Genomic DNA, 24,475 nt, shown 5'->3' on the forward strand with positions numbered 1-24,475 from the left:
TCCGTGATATGTGAAGAGGTATACGAAGAAGCTGTTACACAGCTGAGAAGATTAGTAAGCAAACAAGAAACGGAAGTGAGCCTTAGGTAGTGCCTGTTCTCCAAGCAGCCGGCAGACTTATTTCCACTATATTCCACCGGCAGTCGCCATTCATTCAACGCACGACGTTTCATCGACAGCTGTACCCGCGAAGTGACGTGTAAGGGGGGGGGGGGGGGGCAGGTTGGTTAACATTTTTGTAATGAGCGGCCGCAGACTGTCGCCACGAAGTGGCGTGAATGGGTGTGTTGAGTCAGTGAGCACGCGCCTCATAGATACACGCACGACAAAATGTCCCTGCAGCGTGCATTTCGCGCAACGAGTGACGATGAAACGTTAGTGTCGATGAAATGTGTCTACAGAACGTGTATCAACGAAAACGTGTTTTCACAGAACGCAAGGAGAATAAGAAAGTCAGTATTCTACCTGCAGTTGTCACATCATTGTCAGCTAATGGCAGCTACTGCCGATAAAATTTCGGGGAAATTATTTTCCCGGCTGCTAGGAAATAGGCAGTGCCTAATTCTAGAGGTAATCCGGAACGGAACGGTCAATTGTTGCAAAGGAGTAGGTTGCAGAGCACTTACGATGAAAATACCGGACTCGAGATATGTAATCCGAAATATATGTCGACACGGGCACTGCAGCACAACACAAACACATAAACGAAAGGAAAGGGGTCCGTGAAGATTCAACACGATGTGGAAGAAGCAGTGATTTGCCAAACCGAACACTAAACGCATCACGTGAATCCCTTGGGCTTTTATGAAAAAATCGCTTGTTGCCGATGTACGCGTAGGACTTTTCAAGCGCTGGAAATCTCGGTACACTCGAAAACGTTGTCGCGAACGAAATTTACGGCAGCCCCGCTGGTCACAGCACGGCACACAAGAAACTAGGCCGAAAGCAGACATTCCGAGGTCGGAAAAAGCTACTACGTCATCCGTGAAACCTTTACCACATGATCACGCTCCTGCCGTTACCCGCGCCCAGACAACGGAGTCGAGGGATGAAAAAGCCTCCGGTTCATTGGTCCGGCAACTGCGCAAATGCTTCCATGCTTTCAGCTTAGGGAGAGAAAGAAAAAGAAAATAATAGCTCCTTCAAGGTCAAAAGGGGGGCGCCCTCGCAAAGGCTTATCTTCTGGGGCAACCCATTAATGAACACAACGACAGGATTTGACACTTATATCCTCTTGGAAGTTCGACCCAAAGTTAATAGTGCAGTGGATGCTATCCGTGGCCTTGGCCTTCAGGCAGGTGCCGTGCTCTGCCTTATTTGTAGTTTGGAGACTGTAGTCACGCGATCCTACCTTGAGACCCGATTGGCCTAAAACAAGCATAGCGTCCACTCTACTGTCAATACCGAGTGAACAGGACAGCTCCATACTTCCTAAGAAACTGCCCAACCCAAAAATTTGAAGCCCAAGAGGGAATCCAAGCACAAGCTGATCGGCGCGCGTGGCTAGCGTAGGGGTGCACTGATACACCTAGAGGTTTTTAAGGGAGAGCTGGATGCTCATTGTAGGTGCACAAGTACACTGGCTGAGTAACGCAGGGTGCATCTTTCAGGAAAAGGGTGCATGTGCGCCCGATGCACCCGACTACACCCTTTTTTTTCAGAGTGCAGTAAAAATGTAACGAGTTCCCGTTCCAGTTCCACCGATACAAAATGGAACGGCTTCGTTCCTTCTTTTATCCTAAAAGAAACGCGTTCCAGAAACGCTGTTCCGTAGAACACTGCCTCGAATAGAGCGACCTGCTGCTCCATAAAACATGGAACGAACCAAGTGCTTTGCGTTGAGGGGGTTGTCTATTCATTTGCCCTTTCCTGTGGAAGAAATACGTAGAAAAAACTGGGCGTGTTATAATGACCGTCTTCGTGAACAAAAGACCAACATCGTCCGCCAGCTCTGGCCACTTGGGAATTCACAGTACGGATTGTGGTTTGTTGCTCGGCGTATTTCAACAACAGCACTATGTTAGGCAAAACCGTCGACCAACTGACGAGAGAAATGATCAAAGTCGAGAACATTATAGGAGTGGAGGACAAATGTTTTAGTACGCCGTCTATAATATTGTCACAAGAAGAGATTGATTATTTAGCCGCAAGTCTGTCGAGGCGCTAGAAATGGGTTTTTGACTTTTTATTTTTTGTCCTTTCTTTTCTATTTGAAAATCGTCTTAAACTGAAGTAGAAGTATAACAAGAAGTTTATCACGCAATACAAGGTTGCAAGGGGGCGCGATGTGAAAGTCTTGTTCTTTATGTGTTGAAAAGCTCGAGCGACACTTTTTTGATTGCGCTGTAACATCGGCTTTGTCGCAATAATGTGACGCCTGGGTCTCGCCACACCCTGCGTGTCTTTAGCTCGCAGTGGCCAGTGCCTGCTATGATTCTTGGGCGCCGCCATGTTTGTTTATGCTGACGCCATGACACAGTAAGAAAACTATACGCTTTTTGTAGAAACTTGTTGTTTTTTTTTGTTTCTTTTTTAGAAACCTTCGCACGTATTGTAGTGCCAGGAATGCATAGTCGCTAAGCTCCGACACACCACAGATGCCAAGAGTGCTGCAGAAAGCAAAAATATTGTTTTATACGCTGCCCCTCTCCTCACACAAGCCCGCGTTTGCGAATATTATTTCTCATTTTTATCGCTGGGGGCTAGGATTTCAGACGCTGATCTAAAGACCTTCGCAAAAATCGCCTTCTGAGCTCTGCCATCTTTGTCTGCTGGTTTGTATAACACTTTCTAGGCATGCGCTGTGCGGTATATATGATGGTGTCCAAGCGTCCACAGCTCAGTGACTCAGCGTTTGTCGCCCGGGTGATTAGCGATGCAAAGGTATATAGGAAGTATATATATTTTTTTGTTTCATGTTTATAGAAAACTTTTTTAAACTCATCTGATACGTTTCTTGGCAGTCATGCTTTTTGAATTGGACATTGAACAATAGAACAAACAGTACGCCCACCCGTACGCCAGCAATCGGCTGTTGTACATACGCAAAAAAACAAACGAGTTTCTGGCATGGCGAACGCGATACGCTTGTACGGTTTCTGCAAAGGAGGGAAAGAATGTTTAACGAACTCCGTAGACTTGTGATGCTGGCGCTCTTTGATTGGCCACGTCGCTCCCTTCGGATCATTGTGCTTTCGAACGAAGAAGTCACCGCTAACGTCATATATCGCAGGCGAAGCAAACAATCCTCCTACGCCCAGTTTTTGATTCTCGAATCTCACAACACTTTTTTTTTATGTATATCTTTAACATTCAAGAATCATAATCGCAAGGAAGATGCATTAATTTTTGCTATTTCAGTGTGACCCCTGTATTTTTTTCTATTTTTTTAGGTGCATTTTTATGTGCACCTAAAATATGTCCGGCCGCAGTAGCCGACGCTTAAAACCCGATGGAGACAATCAAGCGGCGCCATAAGTGCCTCGTCATGCTTGTCTTTGCGGGTCGTGGATTTATTTATAATCAACGGCCAAATCAATCACGCAAAAAAGGAAGCTTTATTTTATATTTTGGTAGATCCCGGGTTGCAGAGTTTTGGTGGTAGGCACTGCGCTACGGTCTTCAGAACCTCTGTATTATCTTTTTACACAAAAAAATTTTCGGGAAAGCTGCGTTTATAATCCCATAATTATCACATTGCAACAAGATAGGTAGACCTTTAATCTACAGTAATACAAACTAATCTTATCCTTGAAACAAGATAAGATATCCTACTTTTATTCAAGTTACTTCTTTTTTAACTTTTGGCACTTGGACAACAACACTTCTCGCTTCGAGCCTATTACGTGCGGCAAATATTCGATCGAAATATAATCTGCTTCATCATTAAATGAATAGTGTCAAGTAGAACCTTAGCACCTGATCAAATTCCTGAGTCTATTTCAATTACAGTTTTGAAGAGCATACGTGTGTTAAGAACTCAATGAAGAAGTTGAAAATCATGTCATGATCCCTTTAAACCACCGCCGTCAAGTTGACAGCCTGACACCATTGTTATCTGCATTAATAAACCAGTGAATTAGTATTACTCGAGACGTCTTAGTGAGCGTTTGGTCAATTGTGGAATGTCGACCACAGCGACGCTTTGGGTCGCGCATGTTGGTAATTAGCCACGAGAAGATAGAGTGGCGCCTTCTGTCGGCTCCTCGTCGCGACGTAGTAACAAGGATCACGTGACCGCGTCTGGGCCTCGTTCGTAGCAGGTAGATTTAGGTTTAGAATTTATGGTTAATTCGCTGTATTGAGCGAGAGAATACGGTTGCTTTTGAGCACTGATCTTTATTATGGATGGCGCATAGCCGCTCTCCGAGGAGGGCGCAAGTGAAGCCTCGGAAGTCTGATGCTTGTCTCCGAAGTCGGGCATCTTCTGGGCTTCCTAGTGAATTCAGTCAATGTTTTGGTCCGTACTTTCCGGCGTCTTTGAGTGGGTTTAATAATCATGCTCCCAACTAAACCCCGAAGATGAGGCATTTGAAATAGGACATACGCAATTATGACCACCTAGAATCTGAAAATGTTTAGATTCAATGGCTTCCCGTGATACTTCTCGGGTTTGCATGTGATCTTAGTACGCAACAAGCAGGCTGTCTTGAGGTGACAAGCGAAAATCCAGCTTCCTCGACGCTTTGCAAACCAGCACTCGGAAGGGTTGCAAAGCCTGCCAAGCGCTCACTTGCGGTACAAGCCGCTTACTTACGGTGACCTCACACCTGTTTGCTGAATGCGCCATCCAGCCCCCTATAATAGAAAACAGTCTTTCTAGCTAATATTTTCGTTGTACTTTTTGTCAAAAGTAAACTCAAGCAGCGCGGCTATATGCTGTCGCAGTTTACGGAACAGGATCCAGCTTCGTGTTATCATACTGAACTAAAAGAGCGAGAGTTAAGACGTGCACAATTAAGGGGAAAGGAAAATAAGCGACGCTTGGCTCGTGGTCGTGGCTTCGAATAATAAGTGACCGAACAGGTAGATCTCGTGACAGCATAGTTCCCGGGCGAGTTTCCTTTTTTTCAGCCTGTCGGAAATACACAGAGCAAACACAAATATGGCGTCATAAGGTAGGTTGTGCAGGCATAGCCGGCATCTCCGACCAGCAGCCCAGGCACACGCCATGCTCGTACAGGACCCATGCAGGACTCTTGTTAAAGATTCGACTGCCGTGCAAGGAGCACGATGTCCTAGAATTAGAGCTGAGGTCCCTTGATGGCCTGGGTGGGGGAAATGAACGTCAAGCAGGCTGGTGCGGTATAGAAACAGACACACAGTTTTAAATACACATATACTCTGCGAGTAAGGGCCCTTGACAACCTAGCAAGTGAATATTTAGTGGCTCAATAGTTTGTCCTGGCTATTTCATGTTGATATAACAGAGTATAGAAAGGTGTTCGTACTTGTTTTTTTGATATCCAGTAGATGTTCCTTTGCATATTTGGTAACAATGCAGGAGATTCTTAAGAGAAATACATTAAAGGGGCACTGACACATCAAAATCATATTTTATTTTACTATCCGAAACGATTGAAAACGATGCCTGGACATTACCCTTAAAATTTGAAACTTGGGAATTCAGTATTTCTGAATTAAAAAAACAATTTCCAAATGACAAATTTGAAGTTCCCGCGCGATCCGCGCCAGTGCAGCGAGTCAAATTTTGCGGTCTCCTGCGACTTGACCTTCTTTCGGACCTCCGCTCCACGCTGTGAAGCTAAGCGCCGTTGCTACCGCGGCCCGAAGCGAGGAGGAGGCGAGCAGGCGGGATAGAAGGGTGCCGGCGCGGGAAAAAAACCGGTTTCGTCCCCGACTGGCCGATAATCCTCTGCTCGAGCGCCGCCAACTTTTCCGAGGGAGCATACAAATCCAGGAAGCGACATCACACCGAAACCTTATTTTCGGTATTTCAAAAAGAAAGGCCATAGTGCGTTCGCAATTGCGTTAAAAAACATGTTTTACGATTGCCGTTATTAAATGTTATAGAAAGGTCGCCTACAAAGCTTCTAAATTTCCTGATTTTTGACGTCACCGATCAAAAGAAGCAAGGAGGTGAGCGCGGGAAATATAAACGCCAAAAATAAAAAGGCGCGCGCGCGCGCGGGAAAATTTTTTTTCGCGATGCGGTTTCTTTTTGCGTGTTTATGACTACAACTTGCATCGTTTTAGACAATAAAAAAGAATACGACCTTAGGGGTGTCAGTGCCCCTTTAAAGTAGTAAAAAAATATAGAATATGTTTAAAGTGGGTAATGGTTCTGTGATCTCAGGTTTTCTTTTAAATTATATTTTACGTACATAATAACACTTTGAAATATGATGGCTTGATCACTCATTAGCGTGAGCAATTGTCAGATCCTTGGTGTAAGCACACAATAGTTCGGCGTTTGTCGGTGGGGTCTCAGAATTTTTGGTTTTGAAGCCCTACCAGTCTGGTTAAAGATAAGGTATAAATTATTAAATTGTGAATTCTTATGTTGTAGTAATGAGTTTGTTTTTAAAACTTAAATTTCTGTAGGCCTACCACAAGGAATTTACTCTTACTGTGGCTTATTTCTCTACCTTCACAAGTGGAACGCTACTCGATGGGTATTCCTTCTTGCACTTGAATAAAATGCGACTTACCAGGCGTGAGAAACAATCGTAACATGATGTTTTTTGTGTTTAGAAGGGTTTGCTTTATTGTGTCTCATTATTTCTTACTTAATTGTTTTATGGTAAGGGCACAAAAAAAAAGAACTTACTTGCACGTTGGTGGAAGAGTATCCCTTTCTGCTGCGGTAGACTTCACCATTGGGACGGACCACCAGGCCCCTTAATTCAATGCACCCGGTCACGCTAGGGAAGTCCTTCAGCGCGTGCAGCTCTGCCATCGCACGATCAAAGTCCGTCGCGCTGTTGGGGAACTTCACGAGACGTCGGGACAGGGTGCCGGCGATGAGTCGCGACACCCGCTCGACAACCAGACACACTGTTGGCTGCGAGACGTTGTCGAGGTTGCCGGTGACGACCTGGAATGTTCCATTGCCATAGAATCGCAGCTCGATTAGAAGTTGGAGCATTGGAGGGACCGGCAGATCACAGTTGCTCGCTCACTCCTCCAGCGACAAGGACTCGAGGCTTGCCACTATGGCTTTGGTGAAGCGGTAGCCCGCGAGAAATTCGCGATCGTTGAACACCTCCATAGGGTTCAGCCGGTTCCTCAAACGACGCCGCGGCACTTTGACTTTTTGATCTCCACGATCGTAGAGGAATTCGTCGGTTCTCAAGACGAAGTCGACGAACTCGCGGAACGATCTGTCGGCTGCCACTACCCCCGGGGACCGCCTCGAATTTCGAGGAGCGGCTCGAGGAAGCGCAGGAGATAGCTTGAGATTCTCGACGAAAGAGTCGATTGTGATTGCCTGGAGCTGTGAAACGCTTGTGAGAGATTTCACAAGCATCTCATATGAAAGAGTAAAGTATTTTCTCGATCCGAGGAGCGTTGGAGTGAAGGTCGGTTTATGAAGCGAATAACCGGCCAAGAGTGGATTTTCGAGTTGCGTTTGATTCGAGTTTGATTCGAGGCCCGTTTATGAATTCGGCTGGTTGTTCTACGTCAAAAACTATTATTTTGTGTGGCATATGAAATGTCGGCACGACATTGTTAACACGGAGATGGCGCGGCGATTAGCGTTGGATGTTGCGCTAAGCCGAATAAAGACGGCGCGGATTCTTTTCGATAAAAGAGCAGACAAACTGGCACTACAACTACTTTTAAAGGGCACCTCGGGTTGCCCGAGAGCTTCCGCTGAGGAAGGTTAAGTGGCGCGACGTTTCGCAGTCGCCGGCTTGTATCTCAAATCAAATGACTGCTCATTCAGGCTACGTGATTCGCTCCTCAGGGTACACTGCTTTTCGAGTGCCTGCTTTCTTTCACGAAGTAGATGTTTGAACATATTGAAAACACTTATGAAAGCTCTTGAGCTTTAACCATTTGTCGGAATTTCGTTTTGCATACGGGTAACAAATGAGCACCGAACACTGGACTTCGTTAAGCAATGCTCTCTTCATGAAATGCTGCAGAGAACCGCTCCTCGAAACGACGCCTCTCACAGGCTGCAGATACTTCGTTAAAAACAAAATACACAGAAATACAGAAACATCTGATGGAAGTGAACTTCGGTGAGAACTCAAGCCACTATCAGTCACTTTAGGGACGGAATAAAATTTACCGAATCAGTACACTCTAGTGCAATGTTGTGGCCAGGGGTTGGAGCGAAAAAAGTTCTGTGAATAAAAAAAAAAAAAAAAAAAACTTATTCACGGCAATTGCACTAAAGTTTGATCAGTTTTGTACGCATTTAAGGTTGTTCTTTTATAAATGTTCCTTCCTTTTCAGGAATTTTGTTCTTCAGAATGGAGCATAGTAATGTTTTTTTATATGTTACGATGAATCACATCGTACGCTACAAGCCATTCCAACCAATCGAGAACTGCGAAAGTATCACGTGACTTTATGAGTCCCGCAGATCGCTGCTACCCTTTCAAAGGGTCACGTGACACGTACGCAGCATTTGGTGGGTTCCAATGGCTCGTTGTCATCTGCAGTCCGTCTTTTTGTAAGAGGGAATGTAATTGATGCCAATTGGGAGTACTAATTCAACATAAATATGTACATACACGTGTAAAATATGTGACAAGAATTGAAACAAAATTCAGTATATCGAGAATGGTACTATAGTCTTAGTCAAAAACGAATAAAAAGCACACGTGTATTGGCAAGGTTTCGAAGAAATAAAAAAAAAAAAAGAAGAAAAGCAGCAGCAAATTTTATACCGTTCTTTTCTCGGTAAAGGCGTGCCACACCCATGATCTTCGGCTTGTGTCAAGTGGATTTCAAAATAGGAAGTATGGCTACGTGTCTCAAACAGAGAGGCGGTTCAAAAGGGAGCCTGAAACAGAGGAGAGTTAGAGACGCATCAGTTCTAATGGCCCTCCCGTACCCAGTTTTGTTCGCTTGCATCGCCATTGCTTGTGCCTGGCAGGCATAAACGACCATAAGAAACCTGGAAAACACCCAGTTGCTTAACGATCTCAAATACAGACAACTCCAAAACGCATAAAAACTATGTTATTAAAAAAACAAACTAGCAGAGGTGGAAGATAAGACAAATATTTCAACATCGTACTGGTTCTAATTTTATTTTGTTCTGATACAGCTTTTGGGGCATCGGATTTTAACTTTAAAGATGCTGAATTCGTGTTCTATGTAGTGTCCGATGAATTTTGTAGTGTTTGATTTAAACAAAATTACAAAACAAATATTTTCGGGAACTTTGTATGAGACGTATATTCGGCTGAAGCCTTTTTAAGTGATAGAGTCTCTCGTGAACTGTCTTAGGAGCGACAAAAAAGATGTAGTGGGCATAGTAAATTTTTAACGTTGGACCGAACCTCTCTCAGCAGAGTGATTAAACGTTTTTTTTTTCTTGGATATATTTGTCCCGCAAGGCGTACAGAAGAGAGTGGTGCCCAGTGTGAGAAGACAGAATTGTTCTTGCCTCGTCTCTTAGTTCAAAATAACATTTTTGTTCGATTTGTTTTTGTGTGGCTATCATCCGTGTCGCTTTTAAGAAGCTTACGATAATAAGGCCAAAACAGTAGGCTTAAGCTTTCACTTAAATTTATATTTAAATGAACAGTTTTGGTTTTTGTATACGCTTATATCTCTGCCGTGAATGCGGAATGAAAATTCTGCTCGCCGAAGATGATGTTTCATAGAAAGTTTTTCTTACTTGTTCCACTAAGTATACCACTGAGCTGCACGGGACTACTTCACACAGCCTGAATCTGAGTGTGAGATTTCATTCGGTCTCTTCTTTTCTTTTGCAGGAAAGATTAAATAATATTAAATATATGGTAGCCAATGTGGCGGTTTCAGTTTGAGAGGCAGCAAGACGCAGCGTCCGAGAAAACTGCTTGGCGCCATTAGGTCCCGTCTTGCTTGTATTCAAATGGTCAGACAGGTCCGGGAGTCTACTTCCCCGCTGTGCATTCGGTGAGCGCAACGTCAATAAGTAAAAAAAACAAACCTAGGCGAATGTAGAGGCAAACAGACATAAAGCATGGAAATATGTAATTTCATCATTATAGTTACCTAACGTAGAAGATACCAAGCGAAAGTTGCACCCATCTAAAGCTAAGCGTAGATGTCCGATTCTGATAATGGAGTATAAAAATGTGGTGGACTACAATAGCTCAGGTGCACCGAAATTAAATTCCCTCACAAATTGAAGTTTTCAAAATGTGTTGTTCACTGTCAAGGTTTAAGAACTTTAAGATACATAAAACGGACGTAATAGAGATACATATCTCTGACTAAGAGATACGTTCTAGGATTAACCGACTAGCATAATAAAATCAATGTTTCTCAACTTTAAAACCCTTTTATGGTGTTACTTCGCGCAAGATCGATGCAGACGATAGTGCAGCACATGTGGAGTTAACCTTATACGACGTGGAAGAAAACTAAAATTAATATTTTATCAGTTGCACAAAAATGTGCTGGTTTTTTTCCTCGAAATGATGTGTACGTTGCGTCTTTTTCAAACTTTTTTTTTAAATATATACATTTAGGATATTTTTAGTTTTTTTGCTGCGGACAAGACTTGGATATACTTCGAATATGTTAATAAGAATAATCTATAGCCACAGACAAAATGAGAAGGGGACCAACGTCCGGCTTTCAGCAGGCGCTCCATGCCTTGCGTGTTCCTTTGGGGGAGCGCGCGCGCTCGGGGTGCACGGGCGCCAAAACGTTGTGTATAATAGGAAGCTTGCGCTGGAGGCGGACAACCAAAGCTCCTCCCTGACATTTTCACCCTGTCAATCACTATAGTTATGCTCACGTCTATGAAGTTCGTTAGGTATAATCATTTTAGGATTATGGAACACGCCTATCAATTTGAATTACTCGGGAGTCTGTTCAGTTCCACACTTATCTACGTTTGTTCTTGTATAAACGTTTCTTCGCTATCAAGATTTATGCAAAATAGCGCATATTGTAAAGCCTTTATGCTACCTTAGGACAACCCGCAGCGGCCGCCGCAAGCCCTACCAACCAATCGAGCGCGGCGAAAGTATCACGTGACCATACGCACCCCGCTCGTCACTCTACCCTCCCCGAAGCTGGCGTGACGCTCACGTGGCATTTGGTTGGATTCGATGCCTCGTCGTTGTCGTTCGTGGTTCGATTGGCGTTGGGAATAAGCAAAAACTTATACGAACACGTGTTGAACGTGTGGCTTGAATTCCAACAGCATTAAATTGACTGCAAACGGTATTATAGTAACCATAGAACAACGACAACGCACGTGTGTGCGCAAGGTTTCGAAAAAATGAACAGCGAAATCGGGCACCAAAAAACAAGCGGCAACATTCGGTTTGCTTCTTTTTAGAAGAAGTCGTGCCACACCCGCGATCTTGGAATGGTTGGATGTGGATTTTGAAATAATAAGTACGCTTACGTATCTCATGTATAAAGGTGGTTCAAAAGGGATCTCGTAACGGCGGCAAGTGTGAGTTGCATCAGTTGCGTTGCAATGGGTCTCATGTACGCAGCTTTGTTCGCTTGTATCGCCACTGCTAGTACCTGGCAGGCGCAAATGACCATAAGGAATCCGGAAAACAACCCGTTACTTAACGAACCTAGCCTTGGACCTCTCCAAAGCGCCTGGAAGGTACGTGATCAACGAAATATATAGGTGTGGGAGATAACACTTATTTTTCGAATGACTTAAATGTTTGAGATAAAATTCACACGGCCCACATTATACTGATGGACAACCACTGCAGGTTGTGGCGTTCTTACTTTAAATAATGCTGTATTTGTGCTTTGTGTATATTCCAGTGATTGTTGTTACAGTTTTACACACAATGCACATAAAGAACATTTACTTAAACCCTTCATGACAACCAATTTTGTGCTGAAGCCTTCCGACTTGCTTTGTCCTTGGAGAGGCGGCTTGGAGTAACAAAAAATGAGTGGCAACAGCAAAGTTCCTAAAAAAAACTCTCTGAGTGGAGTGTTTAATAAAATATACGCTCTAGCCGTTTTTTCTGCCCTGAAGGTTTCAGAGAATGACTTGGGATGAGTGTGTAATGAGCTACATCGGCTGTCTCAGTTTGGAGGAAAGGCTGCTCTGGTTTCTGCCTGCCAACTGACTACTCTTTGCAGGGAATTGTTTTGTGCCGGGAAACTCCGTCCCCTTCTTTGTTTACCTTCCTCAGGGTGGACATGATATTGCCACGCGCGTCGGCGAGCGAACCCGAGCGTGGGTGGGTGATTCGCGCGCTTGACTTTCATGCGGAGGCCCAGGGTTCGATTCCTGGTAGTCACACGTCTTTAATTATTTCTTTTAGTTTAACGTTCTGGTAAATTCTAGAACCATGTTGGGCTTGTTCGAGGTCCAAATGTTGTACGCGCCGAACCTTCTACGCCGATTGTTCCAGAAGTTAAAGCGTGTCTATAAGGGGCTCCGCGTGGCGAGCTGGAGTTATGTTAGTCTTGCCCCAGCGCTCGGTCCTGCTGTTTTGCCGACATCGACGTCTGCGACGCTTGCCGTTCTCTATTTTGTTTTGGGCAAAAGTTCGCCCCATTCAAACGTTTAGTTTCTTCAGTTATTCGCCGCCTTATCATTTTTCATTCGTGACAATATATTGTTTTTTGCTGCCTGCGTATGGGCTGAAATATTGCAAGTCTCTTTTAAGGATGCTATGACAACATAAAAAACGGTCATTATGGCCGATTTTTTAGCGCGCAACATTGTGCACTGCTGATTTTTAACTGGAATAAATAACTTTTATTTTGTTTTTCTAATTTGAAAAACCTATAAATTTTGCACAATTCAGAAGCTCATTCTCACGAAAATGCTTAAGATAAAAATATATACAGCTTAGATGTGCTCATAACAGTGAAATATAAAGTAAAGTGTTTCAGACACGCAGGAAAAGTGTTAGGAACAATGTTCGTTTTAATGTATTTAATAACTACTGTTTAATAATAATAATAAGAAAAAACTAATACGTTTCTTGCAATAAATATTAAGGAATTATATAAAATAATATATATCGTTTGATTTTGAGAGATCGGAGTAAGTGTATATATTTTCCACTTCTTCGAATAGGTTGCTATTGGCGCAATCACATTTTTGATGTAATAGAGCCAAAACAAAATCAGACATTCTATTGTATCCGTTTGGTTTCGGCTTTGGAAGCTTCTCCTTCTTTTATGAGCAGGCATGTCGCCATAAATGGCGTTATTACTCGAGCAGGGAAACGAAGAACGCAACGATAAGGGAACATTGTAATATCAATGACTGGGTTTTTGGAAATATTTCTGCGAGCTCTACACCCTCTGGAGCATGTATAAGTTACTGTAAAAAACTTTAAAAAAAAGTGTTTCGGGAGTTATTGATTTGCTAAGAGGGGTTGAAGTTTCATAAATCTATTATTCTATTTTGTGGTTCCAAATGCGTGGTTGTGCAGTGTATTATTACAGCAGACGGCGTTGAAACAAACGTGACAAACAGAAATGTACGTTGCATTGCTTACTTTGGGCATACATCGCTTGCGCATACGATTGGTGTTTTTTCTCAACAAATTAAAGCCCATGGCGCGCATCAGTTTAAGGGGAGGGGGGTGCAACGATTTTGAGATCAAAAGAATTTGCATCTCGTCATTTTTACGTTGTTTATTGTGTCCCGCAGGATAGAGAAAGCATATAGTTAAAAAAAAAAAATGTCGCGATTCCGCTTCATACTCTCAAAGCAAAAGTCGAGCTTTTTCTCCCATCGGCAGCCCTGAGTGGCAGCCGAAGGAACTACGGTGAGAAGCTTACGTGACCTCGCTCGGCTCTAAGCTGCAGCATAACGCCCGCTAATGTCAGCAGAGAAAGGGAGAGGAAGCCCTCCGAGAAAGCACATTGGAAGCTAAACGACACCCCGAATTTCGTCATTAGGAGGGGGTCCACGTGTGACCCTGAAGACTGGGAGTGAGTTGATGGGTGCCAAAAATGACATGACTTAACTTTTTTGTTTGCACAAGAACTAGGATACGCACGCGAAAACTGTTTTCTGTTCTTTAGTTTAGAACTTTCAGAGGGCAACTTCCTCAAATGTTTGACCTAAGTCCGGAAATCGTTCCACCCCCTTTAAAGTAAAGACAAGTACCAACGCCCCTGTTCTTGCCAGAAAACATTTAATTATAACATTTGAACTGATTTAGCTAGCTTTCCAATGACCTATAATAGTTCAGCGATATACATAATGCTGCAGCGCTCTGTGTGTGTACACCTTCTCTGTCCGTGCCTTTTTTACCCTGTTTTTACCGTTTTAAAACGCAACACCAACTAGCCCAACTCACTACTGTACTGCAGGGCAGGTTTAAAAACACGTGAACATCTTGTTGTATCACTGCGTAATAATGTTTCTGCATGCATTTATAGATAATGACACCTAAACACAATTCTAAGGCTGTATTTTCTACTATGATAACAAGAAATGTAATTTTATATCTTCAGGCCATTAATAAATCAAACGATGACCCATTCGTCCTAATGTTTCGTTCAAGAAATCACGAACCAAATATCACTTGTGTCGTAGTAACAGCCAGTCTTCACAATGAGACATTGAAAATTGTCAATTTTACGAGAACATATTATAACAAGACTGAAGGAAAAAAGTAAGTATTGGCAATGAGCGTATGTTTGGTAAAAGTACAAATTTAAAAAAAAAAAAAAAATTACTGAAACATCTGACCTTCTGTCGAACTGGATTCTCGCGCAAAAATGTTTGTTTTTGGAAGACGATGAATCATGACACTGGAAATAAACAGTCCAATTCATGACGACTGTGCGGTTAAGAAAACCAGGTTGAACTCTTAACTGTAACTTAACATTGACTATATTAAAGGGAAAATAATTATTATAATAATTATCTAAATCTCGCGTCGCGTAGTCATAATATCTTCTGTATTACAAATAAAACCTGAGATACGCCACTAGTCAGTGTCACTCATGCGTCTTATAATCTGTGCCCAGCGCGGATAACAGTTTGAGTATCCCTATCCCATCCACATCCGCATACCTTGTACCGTTGTCCAAACTGCATCCGCAAAATGTGAAACCATGTCTATGTTCTTGCTAACCACCAGAGGTTACGACTACATTTAGACTAGCAAAATCAGCGGAAATCACGCCGGCCGCGTTCTTCCCAGCCGCACGCAGAGTCGGAAACTTTCACCTGTGGCCCCTTAACTCTCCCCTGTAGTCTAAACGGCTGAAAAAAGGTCATAAAAAAGAGAAAAAGTTCGGCAAGAGAGGAGGAGAAGCAGTGGTAGCAAGACAAATCCCTTTCTGTGATGTTACTGAGCGTATGCGGCCGCCTCGAGTCTGACGGTGTTTCGTGTCAGCCGGTGGGCAGATGCGCCACTACGTCAGAGTCCAAGGCCTGATGGGATCTACTAACGTGTTGTTCGAGAAAGATCGCGGCCTGCAGGTGCCCAAATATATATATTAAACGAAAAAAAAGATATTTATTGGCTTGGGACGGCTTTGAAGGTTGCACGCGGCAGCCGCTGGCATTGCCGGCGCCCTGGCGTCGTAACCGGACGAATATGAACAACCAGACTTTTGGCTAGAACTCTAAGCACACAAAAAAGAAGCAGGCAATTTAAGGGCTGCCTATGTGCGTACGCCGCTGACTCAAAAACTTTGCAAACCGTGGCGCCACGAGGTCGCGCTCGCTGTCGAAGCACTTCTTTTGTTTTTGGTATCATGACCACACCACTCCCTGCGGAGAGTGGGAGGTGTCTTGTACTTTCTTGTGACTTGTTCGTTTCAGGTTTTCTTTGTCCCGAGAAAGTTTTTCGCTCTTTTCTTGCCAAAGAACTAACTTTCTCGGGACGATTGATACCCTGCATTTTTACTTTTTCGTTTTCTATAGAAAGCATTTTTGACGAGATGAAATACACTAACCGAAGCAATCTTCAGTAAGAATCAGATCTTTTGTTAGGATCCCTATCGTTTCTTTGAAACGCGTTTTGTGGAAATACGTTTCGTGAGCAACTTTTCACGGACATACGTTTCATGGACACACGGTTCGTCGACGCTGTACGTTTTGTGGGCACATGCCCCTGCGACGTTTTGTCGACAACGTATTTCTTAACTAAGCCGCTAAAAGCTATCGCGCGATTGACCAAGGCGTGCTTAACCCAAACCCTGTCCCCCTCCCCCATGTAATCCAGGCGAGACGCAAAAAGATTGTTACGAAAATAGCAGGGTTGTGTGCGACGAAACGTCTCAGGTTTTTCGATGAAACGAACACTAGAAGCCTTTCGATCAAACGTCGCATGTCGACAAAACGACCTGTAGATGAAATGCCAGTCAACGGACCGATTGCCACCGGGCAAAAATTTAGATCCGCATCCGCAGCCCCTGACATTCAGATCCGATCCACAATCCGCCAAAATCCGTCCAATTTTTATCCGCATCCGTCAGTTAACTGCGGATATCTGTGGATATCCGCGGATAATTTGCGGATATGCAGGGCTCTATCTGAGAGTATGTTCATATTAAAATAGAATTGCGTGCTTCTGAAAATAACTCTATTCGTTAATTCTGGCACACGGACACTATCGCGGAAGATTTCATTTCGAGGACGGATTGGTCTGGCATGTGACTGTATTTAGGTGTGTTCGGAAAGCTCCTACATTTAAGATATAAAGAAACAAAACGTTTACACGCGGATATTAGAAAAGCAAAGTTTGTCCGGCATGATAGTCCACATACTCCACGGGAAGCCAAAATAAAATCCGCTATTTCTTCGAATAATGTATTACTGTTGTCAAAAGGCAGTTGAATTAAGCGGACTTATCAGAACGAACCACGACTACGGTGCAGGAACGGCTTCACGCATTGATCATTCATACCTTGTACATTTGATGCATTGAAATGTCCATAAAAATATTTTAATTTCGTCCATAAGAAATATGAAGGAAGAATTCCTATCTCCATTGCTTTTTTTGTAGGTGAAGAATAACGCTACAGAAAAAAGAAATTTATGTGTACCGTTAAAAAAAAAACTTAGGATAACAGGAAGGGGGAGGGGGTGGGGGAGTGCGGGGCATCCTCGCAGAAATAAAACTATTTTTTTAAACTAAACTGTACTTTCATTTTTTATGCAGTTTGTTCCGTTTGTGTTCCGTTCGAATTTCGGCTCGTTTGATTGAAAACATGTTTCAGCCTGATTAGAAGCTGGACTTCTCAACATCGTTACGTTAAACCCTGTGATGCGTGCCTGAGTTTCTCTCCATTGGCGGACTTCTGGGCAAGCTACGGCTGTACAGGCGGCCTCCCCGTGTATCGTCTCTATCAATCGAAATGGGGACGCATACTGTGCCGTTGCAGGAAACAATTTAGCAGACACAGTAAAAACGCGAAGAGCAGTAGTTTCGTAGACGTGTTTGAGGCACCATATTATACATACATTCAAATTAGAATCTAAATAACATTCCGTTTTTACATCAATTAGTTTTGTGCGAGAATCAAAGTATGATATTTTTTCTGTTTCAGCGACACATTAGAGTACCAAGTGAGAGCCTTGAATCAAACCGATTACAAGCTAGAAAATGTTATACGTGCAGGCTTGAAAGGTATGTACCCCTGGAATCTAGGATTCGACATTATTTTACCATAACTGATTTTTTTCTTTCTAATATTTCTAGGCAAATATAAAACAACGCCCCCAAAACATTTCTAACGATTGAATCGGAATGCACTCAGGGGGTTCTCTATTTGTGGGGGGGGGGGGGGGAACGATGCATTCTGGATCACTTATCTTGGCAAAAATTTCTAAAACACATTTCCTGGTTAGCTCATAATTTGACGAAAATCTCAGCAATGATCGATTCATAGTTATAAAGTAGCGGAGTAAAACGAACTATTTACTCCGAACATATTTACAAATTTCTCATTCAGACAATTGTTTCATCTGCTTATTTTACGATCATTTTCACCAGGTAAGGAACAAAGCACTGAAACACTCGAGAAACGAAACACTGTGTGTGAAACACTTTGCTTCCCGGTAAAGATTATGGTTGCGTCACCACGATTCCATATCTAAAAGCGTGTGATTAAGTACATTTTACTTGTCTCTGGTTTCGCCCTTCGTAGAGTCACGTGTGTGAATTTTTAGGTGACGTCTCAATGGGTAATCGTTGTGGGTGTCGTTGATAGTTTCGGTGTTCAACCACCTTCACAACGTGGATTGGAGCCACATTTTTTGGGAGGCGAGAAATCATATCAAATGTTAACCAAAAATAAAGCAAAAACAGCATCTTTCTAGTACTCGCATGCAATGGTTCAAATTAAAAACAAATTTAGGCTTCTAACAGATTTAAAGCAGAAGGATCTTGTATACTGATGGTAATTATGAGCATATTAAGATAAATATAATTTGAAGACATATATATATAGAGAGAGAGAAAATGTAAGGTGGGAGCGAAGCACTCGGGTCTATGTATTTGCGCAGACCATAATATAAAAATAATTGAGAAGTTTACCATATTAAAATGATTGTGTTTAGGGAGCGTTTTCATATACATTGAACAGTTAAATCTGATACACCATGGTGTGTCAGTGGTTAGACAGCATCGACCAGTTTGCATGACTTCGTTCATGGCAGTGCCATAATGGTCAACCAGACGACATTATCATCTACGTGGTTCCTCTTCCATTTCAATCGGGAAGAGCTTGGGATAACTTGTAAACGTAATAAAAAAAGAAACGTTTGGCAAAAGACATTGCATCGGCAGTTAACAGCTAAGGTCTTCCGGGTATTGTAAAGGAAGGAAGAAAACAACATTCTGCGAGCTATCGTTTTTATTCTTAATGTGTGTCAATTTCTCCATCGTCTAGAGAGAAAAAAAAACACTTCGTTTGTTCAGAGCAACAAAATATTGATTGTTATTATTAAAAAATCGTCAAAAACATTTCGGAAAAAAAGGGTGTCTCCATGCACCCTTTTGTCCCGTATAATGCACCCCAAAACAAAAAGTTCAGCGCACTATAGCCGAACAAGGGACCCCAAATTTTACGAGGGGCTAGATAACGGTGCGATATAGCTTATTCAATAGCTAAAGTACGCATCACAAACCACAGAAAAAAAACATTGAGTTTTCTCAGAAAGGCCAAGAAAACTTCGATTTTTTTTCTTTTGGTCAGTAAAACGTACATTAACTATTTTAATGAGTTGTACTACGCGACTATCAAGCCTCTCGTCGAAGGTAGTACTGTCAGGTCCACGCCAGTGTGCTGTGCGTCGAACTGAAGTTTTGGGTTGTATTATATGGGACAAAGAGTGTAAGAATACACCCTTTTTTTTCTAAGGAGTGTACCGTGATTAATCGCAAAAATGCGACCCGATTTTTTAGGCCAGCATAAACAAAATTTACATTCCAGAGAGCTGATACTCCGTCAGAATATGACTCTAGCCGGGGGGAGGGGGGGGGGGGGGGGGTAGGATGCGAAAGTTTTGAAACATGACCCTACCTGGTATCAACAATAAAAGGAAAATACAAAATTTTTCAATAAGCCGACGGCCAACTACGTCTAATTTCGTCAAGACAGGAAAGAGTATTGTGGGTGCCTGTGGTATTTATTTATCTTAAACTAAATTGACAAAAACTACGATATTTTTTTCTTGCTGACAAGATTCTCTACTAAAGTAAATACTGCAGACGCCCACAATATCTTTCTTGCTTTGATAAAATTAGGTTTAGGTGGACGTCGGCTTCTGAAGGAATTTTGACCCTCCCTTTAATTTCTTGATTCTGGTAGCGTCATATTTTAAAACATTCGCACCTTAACTCCGCTGTTGGCGACATATTCTGACCTAGTTTCAGCTTTCTTCAAGGCGTAGTGTTTCTATGAGGGCCAAAAAACCAGGTTTCATTTCTCGATGGATAGAGGTAAATAACTCTTAACGTCTGTTTGGGAGCCACACTTACCTGAACAAAAATATTCGTCTGTTTCGAAAGCTTCAAATATAGCTGCGGTTTATTCCTAATCAGAATCAGGCTAGATTATTTTACATGTCAAAACTTTTTTTTTTGCATATAAAAGTGATACAGATATACTTTGTTTGTGCCCTGTAACTAGGCACTCCAAGTAATAAACCAACCCCTCTGGGAAGCAACATGTATATCGAGTATGGTGATTACTCATGCAACACCTCAAGCAAACCGTTAACGGATATGTGTAAGTTACGCTATCATGTGCTACTATTATTTTGAGTAATTGTGCATTCTGTAAATGTATGACGGTCTGATTTAATGTTGTCTTCGCACGCAGTGAAGGCCGCAAAAGATGCTGTAGGAAGTGAAGCTGGATCTGCTGAACCAGTCGAAGGTGTAAATTACCTTGACTTCTACGTGGTGCACAACCAGCCACATTGCAATATCTTGAGGTCTCCCCTTCTCAAAGGAGGTGAGCCGGTTAATGCAGTACTTAATGCAATAATATTTTACATATGTACGAAAAGAATAATAAAATGGATATAGCCCATATCTAGTAATCAGAAACGAAATAAGGAATTGTGTATAAGCTAGAGTGCAACCGGTATTGAAGAACACACATCCATGTAATAGAAAAACTAATTTACTTTCTATTAAAGCTAATGTATCTGCACCAATTATGATACATATTCCTCCAAAGCCATGCTCTTAAAGCTCAAGTGAAAGAACCACAATTAGCAGTAATGATAGCATCAATAGGCTCAGTAAGCGTCAACAAGACTTGACGAGGTGGTCGTGATTGATGTGGGCCATAATATCCACCATGATCGCCTTCGTTGACTCATTTCTATCATGAGTCTGCTTGCTGACCTCCTTTTCAACATCTCCGCAGGTATAATAGTTCAGCAGGTTTGTGTCCGGGGAGTCTGGGGGCCTCATGGTAGCTGTGATGTGGTCATACGATCCTTCAGCCAGCCTCTTTTGTGACACAAAAGCGTTTGTCTGCAGGAGCAGAGTCTTGCTGGAAGAAGTACAGCCGTCAATGAGCAACATCATCAATTCAAGGCTTTATGAGCGTGTCTAAATAAGCGGGTAGCATCTGCTGAATGAGATTGGCGTGAAATGTGCGAGAACAGCAAGAACCGCTTGCAATCTTATACTAAAGCAGGCAAAACAATTTTATTTGTTGCATGACAACCGACAGAGATACCCCAAAACAGCGCCTCTAGTGATGCTTCTGTTTAACAAGGACATTAAATCTCCACTCTTATACGATACGTTACACGATATAATGCTGCGATGTACTGCTTTCTCGATAGTCGTATCTGATCTCAATGCCGATGTGCTTTACACATGCACAAGACATAGGTGGCAAATGAACCACTGTCCGGAAACCTGACGCCGTATTATGCCACCATAACCGTGTGTTCAATCGAACCTCTACTTCACAATCCGACAGATATAGGGTGGTAGTGGTACCTCAAGTTCCCTCGAAAGTGGCACGCGGAGTACGATGGTGACTAACCACGACTAAGGCTCGTGGTTACCACCTTCATTCTTATGAGGGACGGTGAAATCTATAACAAAATAAGCAAATGCTATTGCATTATAAAAATATTTCAACTTCTTAAAAACAAAATAGTTTTACAGACCTCTTTGAGGTATAGGTTCTGAATCACGCTTCATCCGCATTCAGGTTTTTTTAGCTAGAGTTTTGTGGCACTTCTATGTTCAGTTTATTGTTTAATATGACTACAAGACAAAGCAAGCCAGCTGTTTATCGATTTGTATTTTTTTGGCGTTGTGGCATTACATCGGTGTACTTGGACAAACGATTACCCAAGGAGCCAAATGACTGATTAGTGGCCGGGAACATTTCGGACGGCCTATGAGCTGAGGCCTCCAGTGATAGGAAAGGGTGAATTGAGTATTTTTATTGAGGAAATAAAGATATCTGTTTCACCTTACTCGAAATGGTTGCCTGAAGACTGACAGATGTTAATACTGAAGTTCTGAACATGGAGGATGTTCTTTTGGGTTTACATGCAGAATAAGTAGTGTTTAGAGCGGGTAAATCTGGAAAATGAAAGGGTTAAAAATTTAGCTGCCAAGAATATCCATATAACTGCTTTAGTGAGAAGAATCATTATAAAACTCGAACAATCTTCACAATATCAAAAGCACAATGAACTTAAATATTCAAACGTGTTTTCTATGAAACTTTCTTTTTGTCTATTTCTCATTTGTAAATGTTTTAATTAACATACACAACCGCAAACCTATGACGTTACCAGGTGAAGAAAAGTTCGGAAAAGTGTGCCGTGTGGCCCCATTGTTTACCGTTTTCTGGAGGCTTTAAAACAAATTAATGTGCGTCGTTGTTTTTTGTCAGGGCGCGGGGGGACAATCTGGATATATTTCCTCGGTTTCCTGTCTTTTATACAGTGCTTTTACTGCTTATACGTTTTTTATGTTTTGATATGTCATCATCAAGTAGTGTTTGTCATCTGTCAGATATTCATTTTGTTTGGGTCCTAAAGCACACTCAATTTGTACGCCCTTTCAAGTTTTGGTGTGCTACCAAAGCGAATCTCTGCGCCTGTTGACCCGGTCCCCGTGGCCAATGATCTCAAGCACCGTGCCTCACTACGTAGCCTTCATATAACGGAGGGGTACCTAAGAATATAAATGTATTCTTGCATTGGCATTCGAAGAACACAGCGGTTCATTTGCCAGCTTGCACCATACTTCCTGCTTCCCGCAAGCGAGGTGGTAGTTGCGTGCTTTTGGGGGAGCGGAGTCGCTGCCGCAGGGATTCGTTTTAGTACGAAACCGAAACTTAAAACGCATTCATATCCAGTATCTTTTCCAACACCGTAAAACGCTGCTCATGTCTTATAGTTCTGTGAAATGCGTTGATTTTTGTTTTGTTTTCCGGGAAGCTCGAATATTGTAATTGAAATCAGAGTTTGAAATTTAGTAATTATTAAGATGCTTCTTTAAATATTTCAAAACCTATTTATACTGAAGTTTATTTTTTTAAATATTCCTTCTGGCAGAGACTTATATGACATTAACAATGTTTTAATGTGAGATGCCTACCTTTCGCAGGAGGCATTACACAAACGTTCCTTGGCACGTGTTGTATACCTTCCCTTAATAAAGCCGTTATATTATTTATTGCCCATTAAGAGTCCCATTAGGAACATTACATTATGGTCGGGGAAATGTTCGCAATGATATTTAATTTCATCGCTTCTATTCCAGGATGCGACTTTTGGCTGAGGAAATCAGAGTTGCCAGGGGCGCTGGAACGCGCAGAAAGTTTTACAAAAAGCATTCCACCAAAAGTAGAAGACAGGCAGGCTGAGGAAAATCCAGAAACTGCAGCAGGAAGAGAAGACATTACGAACGAAAAAACGCCTAAGTTTGCAGAAGCCCTATTTAGAAGCCTTCCCACCGCTTGCCGCTATGCCTTCATATCCGCCTGTGGATATCCAAACGATATGATGTACGACAAGAACATATGCAAAAATACCCAAACAGAAGAGACTTCTTCGATTTCTGAATCGTGATGCCTATTCGTGTCCCAATTGTTGGAGGGCGCTGTCGTATGCGTCCAAAAACTACGGGGGAAAATATGCCGTTGCCTCTACTGTCTGGTGTGTGTTCGTAGAATAAAAAAAAATATTAGTCAAAGGATCTATTGATTTCGCCCAGTCTTTATTATAATAAAAATAATGCAAAAACTGAGAATATTGTACCTTGCCACTGTTTTTACTACAAATAAAATCACTCGTGCATGTACGGCGTTGTTAGGGACATTCTAATTTATGCCTTTATGCCAGTATTCAAGTGAACAGTGTTGGCGCTCAGCCTCCCAAAAGCTGGTCAGCTTAGCACGAACTAAAGTGATAGCTGAAGCGACTACACCTTTAATTTGATTCTGTATTTTAACAAGAAATTGTTCAGTGTGTTTCTAAGTTCAATATCAGAAGTAAAAGCATTGTGAACAATCTTAAAGATTAATCTAATATAAAAAAAAACTTTTTTTTATTGTTTTATGCTTTTTACCGTGCCCGTTTTCGCTTGAATTAAAAGGAAGTTTTGCGCAGTCATCATACGCATCGAAAAGTAGTTCTTACAGGATTTGGTTGTAGAAGCAAGAAGCGGTGCTTTTGGCGTTTGAAACGTCTTCTTCATAACCTAACGTATCTCTAGTCTAAGGTGCACCTATATATATATGTAATAATTATCTTCATAAAGGGGGAAATCAGTAATTTTTTGCGAGGAGGCGTTTTTTTTTATTACAAATATCGAGGTGAAAACGACTATAGGTGTGAAATGAAGATGTATCAAAGCCATCACATGCTCAA

The 24,475-nt window shown here is 42.2% G+C and overlaps 1 protein-coding gene across 1 annotated transcript; it reads left to right on the forward strand.

The window, feature by feature from the left end:
- Positions 1-11,629: 11,629 nt before the first annotated feature.
- On the forward strand, positions 11,630-23,771 carry LOC8054021. Its single transcript, XM_029994160.2, has 6 exons — positions 11,630-11,767; positions 14,608-14,768; positions 17,659-17,738; positions 20,245-20,343; positions 20,437-20,571; positions 23,367-23,771. Exons 1-6 carry the CDS (start codon positions 11,630-11,632, stop codon positions 23,672-23,674), a joined length of 921 nt encoding a protein of 306 aa, XP_029850020.2. The 3' UTR covers positions 23,675-23,771.
- The last annotated feature ends 704 nt before the right edge of the window (positions 23,772-24,475 follow it).

This window comes from Ixodes scapularis, unplaced genomic scaffold (genome assembly GCF_016920785.2).
Source record: "Ixodes scapularis isolate PalLabHiFi unplaced genomic scaffold, ASM1692078v2 PGA_scaffold5__190_contigs__length_132052651, whole genome shotgun sequence".
NCBI classification, from domain to species: Eukaryota; Metazoa; Arthropoda; class Arachnida; order Ixodida; family Ixodidae; genus Ixodes; species Ixodes scapularis.